Consider the following 11,734-nt stretch of genomic DNA (forward strand, 5'->3'; position numbering starts at 1 on the left):
TTAAGGTTATCTAAATGTTAACGGATTAGATCATTTTCAAATTAATTTTGAATCTGACAAACTAAGGAAACCCGTTAATGCGGTCGTGGGCCCCACCACAACGAATTTGGCGCGCTACGGCCTAACGGTAACGGACAATCCGCCACCGGTCCATAGACCGGCAACCAGAAATAGGAAACTGTTGCTCTTCCGTTGGGCCGGATTCCTAACTCTTACCAAGCCAATGGGTAGAGAATTTCACATTTCATTAATTAAAAGAAAATACTAAAAAGATCGGACGCGAAGGGCTCTAATCTAATGTGACTTCGTGAGCGGCGGAGTAGCGCCTGAGATCCGGTTTTTTCTCCGTACTAATATTTATATTAATTGCTCCAAATTCAAAATTTAGAGGAAGAGCAGCGAGAGAGAAGGAAAGAGGAGAGGAGAGAACAATAGGAATTGAGGAAGATAGCGAAAATGTCTTGGCAAACGTATGTTGATGAGCATCTGATGTGCGACATTGACGGTCACCACCTCTCCGCGGCGGCGATCGTCGGCCACGATGGCAACGTGTGGGCCAAGAGCGATTCCTTCCCGCAGGTGAGAATATTGAATCCAATTCCAGCATTCTCTGTAGTTTGATCAAATGTGCTGTGTCTTAACAAATTTATGCACTGATCTAAAGTCAGATTTGAGATCTGTGCTGTTTGAATGTTTTTTTTATTTTCTTAAGTTAAGTTCGCCTAAATTAGGGATTGTTTTGTTTGGATATCGCTATCGGCTTATATCTTTTGTGATTGGATGGGTGCGATTTTGTTTTCTGATTTGCGTTCGATCTGTGAAAAGAGAATTGTATCCGCTCCTTTAATTTGATTTGAAGGGAGAAGAAGGGTTCATACACAACTATTTCTGTTTCCTGTTTTGCAAGATGGTGGATCGTATAAAGTTTAGGTTTGGAAAATAATATTAGTTTTAAATCAGTATACGCAAGTTCTGACGTTAGAATGCGCCAAACGTAGTTTACCTTGAATTTTGTCAATTTCAACCTCCAATTTAATGCCATAACCTTGGACAAGTTATTACAAATCTTGATGAAGTTGCACACGCACGTCTAGTGCAAGGGATTATATGAACATTTGCATAGAATAAATTTATTTTGTCATATTTTAAATGTAAAAATTTCATAAGGTATTAAAATTATGCTCGACCAAATTTTATTATATAAAAGTTGCATAATTTTAGTAATCTCATCATCGACTTTTTTTAACATATCATTTTAAATATTTTTTGAAATATTAAAATTACAAATGCCCTTATTACAGTGAATACTATATTCATACGATAGTGTTATATATAGGCAATAGAAAAAAGTTATAAATGAAAAAAAAAAAAAGTAATGAGAACCCATTATAATATCTAAGTTAAATGTCACAAAAGAATCTATACCAAAATGAACAAAATTGAAAAACCTACCTTCTTTTTCCTTCTTCCTCTCGGTTGGTCTCTGTTCGCTCCTTTTGTTCAATTGGCCTAACTGGACAAAGTGAAACAAAGATATCTCGCATGAGGATTCATTACTTTTTACTCTCATACGTCATTCTCCACTTAAACCAGTGATCCGACCTCGCCAGCCCTTCCTGCTCCCGCGTGCATCCGCTTGGCTTGGTTTGCCTACTATTCTGCTCCTGTGTGTGTGTCTATTAATAGAGGTCTGGTTCAGTTGAACTGGATAGGCCCGGTTCTTACCAGATCAATAATTACTAAAAATGGAACAATGAAAAATTTTTCGTACTTCCAAGATAGCTCTCTCTTCGACTTAAATTATACAATGGCATGACCCGACACCAAGATCAATTATGTTGTTTAATTATCTCTTGAATTTCTTTATCATCTTGTGCCACATTTAGTTTTATAAATTTTCTTATAGCCAAAAAATCATACATTTATAGCTTTCATAAGATGCAGCACACAAACAAGGGCCGCAACATTTCACTGCCTATTTTCATAAAGATTTACTTAGCACAATTGGATTGCTTCAAGATTCTTGATTCTCTCTAATTTGAAACCATTTGGCATCTCAAACTCTAACTCTATGACCTAAACATGCTCTAATATTAGATTTGGAATGGGGTTACTAAATGAATTGATGCACAATAGTCACTAAAATAAAAAAAGTGTGTCGTTAAGTAAAATATAATAGAAATAGAAATCACAACACAAATAAGAAATCTTTGGCTTCAAACAAGCTTATGTCAATTGTAAAGAAGAGCGTTTCTTATCTATTATCAAATCTAAAAGAGACAAATGGTGTACATAACGAAGGGGCACTAACAACCCTTTAAAAAATAAGGTACACCCTCTCACAACACAAAGCAGAAGTCTTAAAATTGATCTCATAATCAAGTTTACCTCACATGAACTCTTCCCCTTAAAGGCATCAATGAAGTATCTAAAATTACCAATGAAATCTTAAGCAGTCAAAAGGGTATGCTGATGAGGAATAAATTAGAACTAAAAGAAAAAATAAATCAAAAATCTAAGCCACAAGGGTATATTATGTAAGAATCTAAAACATTGAATTATCTTAGAGACCCTAAGCAGCACCTCTTTTTATTGCTACCATATATCACACCACCAAAGCTAGCAAATCATAGATCCTATCATCCTAAGATTTGCATAGATCACAAGAATTTAGATCATTCTAACCTCTATTCCATATTGCCACAAGTGTGATAATGGCATTCTAAGAAAATACATCAAAGTTTAGTTATGTCTACAATAAAACCATGTGTTTCAACTACACGCTAAGGGTTGTACTTGAATTCCCTCAGATGCTAGATAAATGTACGACCTTTTTTTATGTCAAAAGAAACCTTGAGAACAAAATAAATATTGAGCTCTTTGGCCAATATGCACAACATGCACTTTCTAGCAAGATATATTATAAATAAATTAACACCATTTAAACCAAATAAAATTGTTGCGAAAATCCACTCCATTGTAGGGCTTTATTTTTTATACTGTGTATATAGAACAACTGTTGAGTTTGATAGGATATTATCCAACATTCTTAAGCGTCATGGTCTCCACTATATGAATGTTACTCCCACATAAGGATAATATATTCATAAGAACTTATATTCATTTTCCTGAGATTGATTGTGAAAAAATCCATACTATTTGTAGATGTCAATTTATCAATTGATGAAATAATTTGATGAAACATATTCCCTAATCTTCTCTGTTTGAAACAAAGTTACTCTTAGCATATTGCTTGGCCCATTTGATTTGTCAAATTCTTTCATTACAGATCGATTATATGACATTGATAATTTCTCATAAGTTATTGGTCCTTATCACATTGGAAGAAGATTCTTCTTCATTTCCATGATATTTTCTTAAATAATCTTTCAGAATGTTCTTTATATTGAGGGATAATAAAGATTCTCCTTCTCTAATAGAGCTAGGCTTGTCAGATAACTGGTAAACAAGTATTCTTAAGAAGACAGAGTACTCAAAACCTTAATCAAAATAGGTTGTTTAACCTAAAATCTTTTACCATCATATAAGGATTGCGCTTCCTCATCAATCCATGAGCATTATACTATTCATACAATAATTTGAGATAGGCTCCTCCTGATAAAAAGGAAAATTCTTTCACAAGAGCTTTTAAGTTTTAAGTAATATTTAAAGATAGAGAGATTGCCTAGGTTAAGCTTCGTGACTGATGAATCCATTTGTTAACAATTGTTGATTCCTATTTATCTTCTTATTGTGCAAGCCTTTAAAAACTTTCATATCTAAATTTTTTAATAACAATTTGTGATAATAGCAAACATTTCATAAGAAAAAGCAAACTAAATCAAATTGTACTTCTTACATGAGTGGGAGTTGAACTGATCATCTCATTATTCTTTAACTGGGGTGTCATTTTAATGCTCATTGGTATTTAAATCAAAATATACAATTACACCTGAAGCTCTTTATGTCATTAAGGTCTCCACATGTTCCAAATCTTTCATTTGGAGAATTCATGTTGTCAACAATAAAAATAATAGAATTTATTACCCATTAGGTAACCATGTAAAATCCTGTTATGATATAGTTTAAATATTCAATGGTTTCAATATTGAAGCCAGCAAATTAAGTAGCCAGACTATCTTTAAAATGCAAAATGAATCTTCTTTGCCATGATTATCTCAAAGGCATGACCAACAAACCTTGTAATTATAATATCACATGAAGAAAGGAGACGGAGAAGAAAGAAAAGTGACAAGAAAAGCAACACTTCACAAATACAATGATCCTCAACACATTTGGCACTTGGTGATTCCCATCAATGTGCACAACTAAATTAGCTCCATTGTTTTATTATATGCAGTAAACTGAATTTTTACCTACACAAAATTTAATTTCGTCAAGTAGAAATGTGATAAAGATTGAAATTTCACTAATAAATAGAAATTTTACAAGCGAAAATACATTACAAACTCAAAGGCACAATGGAGATGAGAAGAGATCTTATAAGCTGTAAGAAATCTAGAAGTCTTAATCTTCAATTAAATATTTGAACTCTTATAAACAGTTGAAGAATAGAACCACTGGGCATCCTATATACAAGTTCCAATTCTTAGTATTATTACATAACATATGTATAACCCAAAATGATTGCAAATTTTATTGTAAAAGTGCTTTGTGATTTTGATGCGTCATAGAAGTAAACAACAAGTAGATAAGAAGAAAATACATAAACCAAATATTATGGCTAATTTTTTATTATCTCTACAATAAATAATGAAAGACACAATTGATCTACTATTCGAGAGGTGAATTGGCTCTCCCATAAACCCTAGGTGCCCCTACAAAAAGCTCCAAAGAAAAACTACGACAAACACAATCACATAATGAAAAAAAAAATTACCAAATTAACCCTAATATAAACCTTCATACTTCCCTCCCAAATTTGAATTCAAATCAGCCACCTTTTCCTAAATAATGATGTTCTAATTCCCTCGCAATTAAATTAGTCTTCTTTCCCTAAATAAAATTTTGATAATTCCCTCACAATGAAATCAGCCCTTTTTCCCTAAAGAAACCTTTCCGAATTAGTTTCCTCTTAATTCCTCCTCCTTACATAATGAATAATAGAACCCCTAGTCCTCACAAGGGCATAGCAATACTCCTTCCCCCTAAAGACGCACCTTGTCCTCAAGGTTAAAGGATAGGATTTATCTCCTGGTCATCTCATATGGCTCCTAAGTGGCTTCATCTGTCTTTCTCTATAGTGCATTTGTGACCTTGTTCTCCAATCTTGGGCGATAATGGACCTTAAAATCATGTCCAAGTAACTTGGATAATCACCTCTAATGCTCCTCAGTCACCATCCTCTACTTCAGTCAAAACCTTAGACTCCTCTAGTCTGTCCTATTGATAAATTATCGACCCAATTAATAAGATTGTCATTTTTGGATGACTATGACAATTGCCATTAACTCTCACTCGTATATGGACTTCTGGCTTGCCCAGGTTGTAAGCATCTGGTTGAAATAAGAAATTGGTCAATGATCCAAAATGAGTATTGCCCCTAGTCCGTAACTTAATGCATGTATCACCATCACAACGGATCTATTGTTATCAAGAAGTACTAATACTGACACGCTGGTTATGGCTTTCTTTAGTTGCTCGAAGGTTTGTGTTGCTTCTTCCCTTTAATTGAAAATATTCTTCTTCAATTACTCTATCAATGTCCATGCTATCATATCATACCTTTGTACAAACTTTTGATAGTGCTCAATGAGATCTAAGAACCCTCTTTACTTCTTCAGTTTCTTCGATAAAGGCCAGTCCAGCATAGTATCAATCTTGGATTGGTCTATTGCTACCCCTGCTTTTCTCACCACATGTCCTAGGTACTCCATCTGTGACTGTGGAAAGGAACATTTCCTTAGATTAGCATAAAACTAGTGCTCCCTCAAAGTTTCCAACAAAATCCTCCGGTGACACACATGCTCTTCCACCATACAACTATAGATTAGGATGTCATCAAAAAATTCTAAGACAAATTTCCTCAGGTTTGGTTAAAATACTTGGTTCAAGAGGAACTAAAAAGTGGTTTGAGCATTGGTATGGTCGAAAGGTATCACCAAAAACTCTTAGTAACTTTCAAGAATCCTAAAGGTTGTCTTGTTCATATGCCCCCAACTTCATTTTGATTTGGTGGTACCCCGACTTCAGGTCAATCTTTGAGAAGATGACTGCACTAAATAACTCATCCAACAACTCATCAATCATGAGGATAGGAAACTTTTCCAATATAGTTTCTTATTTAGGGCCCTATAATTCATGAAAAATCTCCAACTGCCCTTCGTCTTTCTAACCAGTAGAACTAGGCTAAAAAAGGGGCTCACACTAGGCCCAGTAATCCCTTCTTTATGTATTGAACCTCTCTTTATCGTCCTTTTGAATATGTGGGAACCGGTACAATTATACACTGATAGGAGAAGCTCTATATTTCAAGGTAATGGTGTGCTTGAGCTCCCTAGGTGGCGATAACCTGATAGGCTACTAAAAAATCATAGAAACTGTTGTAAAAGCTAATTTAAACACTTAAGGGCCTCTATCCTCTATCGGCTTGTAATCTCTGACCTTCTGTAGGCTCTGAAGCTCCACAAAGTAATGCATCCCTACTCCCTATATCCCTTTGAACATGGTTTTGTGTGAAACCATAGTTTTCATAGGTTGGTATCTTCTCGCAGCACCACCCTCTTCCCTCTCCACCTAGATCTCCATAGTCAAAGATTTATTGTCCACTTTCATCTTACCAATTTTCTGTAATCACTTCATCCCTAAGATGACATCAATGCTCCTCAAACTCAGAGAAAGAACATTCTCCACTATTTGTATGCCTGTGAGTGCCAGCACCAACCTGCTGTAGATCCCCCTAATCCTCTCCACCTTCCTTGTTCTGACTATGACTCCAAATCTACCTGTGTCTACCAACTTCAATCCCAATTGATCCATAATCTGATTTGAGATGAAGTTATGAGTAGCCCTGCTATCCACCAAAACCACCACTGACCACTCATTGATATGTCCCCTCACTTTTGGAGTAAATCCACCACCTAGTTAAAGGACCGTTCTGACATATTAAGGTGTAGGTGCTCACCTCTTGCTTCTATTTTCTCTTGCAACTCCTCACTCTCAATATCTTTCTCATCACAAACCATAAAGATCAAGAGTGTGAAGTTTTTGCACCGATGTCCTAGTGCATACTTCTCATCACATGATCAGAAGCACAAACCCTTTTCTCTCTTATCTTGCATCTTTCTCTCTATGAGGCACTTGAATTTGGCGCCAAGGTAAACTCCCCCACTCTTCTCCCTCGATGCCTCCCGCTGAAATGACATCGTCTAGGTCCTCAATGCCAATGAAGTCGAAGCACTCTTGTAGGAGCCTCCTGTGACCCCACTCCTATTTGTCCTCTCCATATGTCTCTAATCCTCTGCCATTTGGGCAAGCTCCATCATCTCCTTCAAGCCCTTCGGCCTCAACAATCGGAGGTGCGCCTGTATGTCGTGCTTTAGGCTCTTCATGAAATTTCCATCCAGTTCTGCCTCCAAAATCCGCCCTCAACCATCCTAGCAGCAACTCAATTCTCTCCCTATACTTCATAGCAGTCCCTTCCTGAGTTAAGGCAAAGAATTGCATCCATCTTTTTTTTTTCATCTCTCCAAAACCTCGCTCTAGTACCTAGTTGATGTGTCTTGAAAGTAAAAACAGCAAGTAGATAAGAAGAAAAATGCATGAACTAAATAGTATGGCTTAAACAAATAATGAAAGATACAATTGATCAACTATTCGAGAGGTAGGCCAGCTCTCCCACAAATCCTAGGTGCCACTAGAAACAACTCCAAAGAAAAACTACAACAAACACAATCACATAATGAAAATAAAATCAACCACCTAATATAAACCTTCCTACTACATAACAATACATAACTTATACACACCAATACACTACAAATACACAATAATACATATTAATACATAGTAATACACTAGTTCATGCGTCATATTTTGTTTGGAGTCTGGACTCAGCTCTACGTCCGGCATCCTAACGTAATAATTTCTCCCTTATCAATGTTCATTCCATATGTGCATGCTTATATGAATTTTTTTTATTGGAAGATTGCAATAGTGCTCAGCAACAGATTGCTTCCATTTTTAATTTCAGAACTCTTGTATCTCTTCAAATTTATCTTTTGTGAGGGCCTCACCTGTTGCGCTTATTCTTATAAAGAACTTGGTTGGCTATTTGGTTATGAATAATGCAACAACAAAACCTTTTGTTTATAAAGTCTATGAAAATAAGGCTTCGTTTGGGACGGCTTTCTTCCTGTTTCGAAAAACTGCTTTTTAGCACAAAATTTTAATTTTTGTACTAGAAAGTTATTTTATGAAGCAGGAAGAAAGCCGCCCCAAACGAAGCATATGTTTGAGTGAATAAAAAATCACTTATTTTCTTGATAATTATACTTATCTTCTTGTTGAAAAATTTTAGAAACTATCGTTGAATTAATTTGAGGTGATTTATGTCAAAATTTTTCTAGCATTGACTAGGCTGAACAACGTTAATTTTTTCTTACTTTGCAGTTCAAGCCTCAGGAAATCACTGCTATTATGAATGATTTCAATGAACCAGGATCCCTAGCTCCTACTGGCTTGTTTCTTGGGCCCAACAAATATATGGTTATCCAGGGAGAGGCAGGATCTGTTATACGTGGAAAGAAGGTGATTCGCTCTCTTATTTTCTTCCTTTGAATCTTTACAAATGATTGGACTAAACTGACTTGAAATCTCTGGTAATCTATAGTTATCAGAATATCAGTCATATATTTAGTTGCGTGCTTAATTACCACGGTAGCAAATACGGATGTTCTTTGGTGCTTGTTGCATTTCATGTCATTGTGCTACTCAATAAAACAAAGTACCCAGATAGTGTGTTATTAGTTTCAATTATTATAATTCCTGTCAATGGTCAAGGAAACCACCTAAGAGTAGTTTGCAGTTATATGTCATTTTTGCTCTTTGTCAAATTCATATGCTGCTTTTTCTAATCCATTTCTTATGGTATTAGTCATTTTGTACTACGTGATTACCCATTACCTTTGCTCCGAGCTCCTCAAGTTCCAGCTTGATGTTTCAAGTTTTGTATTAAGGTCGCATATTCTATGCTTGCTTCACTTCATTAGGGATGGCTTGCCATACGTGTTGAACTCTTAAATAGGATCATTGAGATGCAAGTAAACTTGCATTTTATCAACATTGTTTATCCGTCTTGATATTGTCTTATAGGCATCAAACTGAACCTTAGTACAACAGCTTGTGCATCTGATTACCGATCCAATATTCTTCATTCACAGGAATATATAAAATTTTTTACTAATTGAAACGAGATCTCATTGTATTAGCTTTTACAAAGACTTTCTCACAGACCCAAAACTTTCGCCTCTTGGCAATAAGTATTGGCGGTAAGTATTTGCCTTACAACAACTTAGTACATCTTTAAATGTTCAACTAAAAAAATGTCTTCTTTTGTACTTACAGGATAAGCCTTTTTTTTTTGGGGTATGATTTTTCCATAGACAAATCACAGACAATACTTTTAAATGTTCAACTAAAAAAATGTCTTCTTTGTACTTACAGGATAAGCCTTTTTTTTTTTTTGGGTATGATTTTTCCATAGACAAATCACAGACAATACTGAAAAGTTGTGTAAGGAGTTTCGGTGGCTTCGTCTGTTTTAAAATTTGTCTGGCACAATATTTTTTTTTTCCTTTATGAATTTTATTGTTTTTGCACATCTCAAAAGCAATTTCAGTGGATTTGAATAACGTTTTCATGATTTTTTGGGAGAAATATTTAGATCAATTAAAATAAATTTATACATACATCATATACAGAAACTTTGAATTTAAAATTCCTTAATTGATAGCAAAAAATGTCAACCAATAAACTAAACTTAGTTACGTTTTCCATTAAATTTTCAATGCATCAAGATTTGTCATTTGTTTGCTTCAATTTCACCTCGTAAGCTTCAAAGAATCTTTCAACTTCCGCTACCTATTTTGATAAATACTTCAAATTACAAAGTATCCAAACAAGCTGGAATATATCTACCATATGTGTCAGACATCATAAAGGTATCCGACATGATGGGACATAATTTTTTTGGGAGAAACCGGGACACAATTTGGCTAGACTATATTTGTTAGCATCTTTTGATCGTTTTTAAGTAATATTTGATTTTTTTTTTTTTTTGAATGATAAAGAATAGTATAATTCATACCATTACTCTTAGGAATAGTTTTATTATTATTTTTGTCATTTTTCAGATTAAAATACTTTTCTGTTATTTTTTAATATATACAAAATGAAGGTTTGTTATTCATGTCATTATTTGCTAGCATAAACATTGGAGGAATGTAATGTTACTCCTACTATTTTAGTACAAAATTTAAAATGGATTATAATTTTTATACAAACACCAGCACACATATTCAATTTGTGGAGTGTATAATATTTTTTCAAGTATTGATGTATTTTTTACGTTTGCATTTCCATGACTATGCATCAAAATCATAGACAATCTTAAGTGGATCTCCAGCATATTTTGATTTCTTTACAACATCTCCAGCTATTATCTTGCCTCCAATTTCTAATGAAAAATTTATAGGAAAAATTATGCATGTCGCTCGAAGCATGCATATTATAATTCCAACACCCAAAAAAAAAAAATACTATCTAACACATACATTTGATTCTGCCAAGATCAAATTATCGAGAATTTGATGAACCCAAAGATAAGTGGGATTTTGTTGTGAATCTCAATATTTCGGTCAAATTTGAGGTTTCAATATGGAAGTGTGGTTGTTCTAAGGTTCTCGTGTTATATAAAATTTTGTCCCAAACTATGAGGTATTTGAATCATTTATCTCATATATCTGGCTAGATTCTTGTCCTAGTTATTATTATTATATATATTTTTTCAATAATTTGTCTTGTTCTTAATTTTATTAATTCTATTTGGGCTACAGGGTTCTGGAGGAGTCACTGTTAAGAAGACCAATCAAGCAATTATTTTTGGCATTTATGATGAGCCCATGACACCAGGGCAATGCAATATGGTGGTGGAGAGGCTGGGAGATTACCTCATAGACCAAGGCCTGTAGCTTTCCGGTCATATAGCTACATGATTTACCCCCTCCAATCTAGCATATTTTCCACCAGTCTATTACCATTTCTAAGCATCCATTTGTGAGAGCATGAGCTTCTTGATGCCTTTGTTTGTCTAGCTAATAATCTTCTAACCTGGCAAGATTGTTATCTTACATGGCACTTGTCTTAATATTTTATTCAATAGTTATATAATTGTTACTGTTTAGTAGCTTATTTAATGAAAATGTGTGTTTTTAGTCATCTCACTATATGCACCTCTTTTAAAGCTTAGTATTTGATCTTCGTGTGGTTGTCGATGTAGGTGCATTTCATTAAACCACATAAATTTTTGTATCCTATTTTTGAGATCTTTGTTGTGACTATTCTCTCAACCTCATTTAGTTTTTAACTCAAAGTATTATCTTTGTTCTTGCATTTTATAACCAAGCATTGCTTTAATAAGATTTCATATTTGAGTATGGAGGATATGAAGACAAAAATTTTCAAGTTTCATGGTCAAACTTTGGGTTCTAGAGGA

The 11,734-nt window shown here is 34.4% G+C and overlaps 1 protein-coding gene across 1 annotated transcript; it reads left to right on the forward strand.

Moving 5' to 3' along the window:
* Positions 1–419: 419 nt before the first annotated feature.
* LOC110106778 (profilin) lies at positions 420–11,422 on the forward strand. The gene is made up of 3 exons (XM_020836793.2): positions 420–579; positions 8,632–8,769; positions 11,076–11,422. Exons 1-3 carry the CDS (start codon positions 457–459, stop codon positions 11,208–11,210), a joined length of 396 nt encoding a protein of 131 aa, XP_020692452.1. The 5' UTR covers positions 420–456; the 3' UTR covers positions 11,211–11,422.
* Positions 11,423–11,734: the final 312 nt, after the last annotated feature.

Source organism: Dendrobium catenatum, unplaced genomic scaffold (genome assembly GCF_001605985.2).
Source record: "Dendrobium catenatum unplaced genomic scaffold, ASM160598v2 original_scaffold_104185, whole genome shotgun sequence".
Classification (NCBI taxonomy): domain Eukaryota; kingdom Viridiplantae; phylum Streptophyta; class Magnoliopsida; order Asparagales; family Orchidaceae; genus Dendrobium; species Dendrobium catenatum.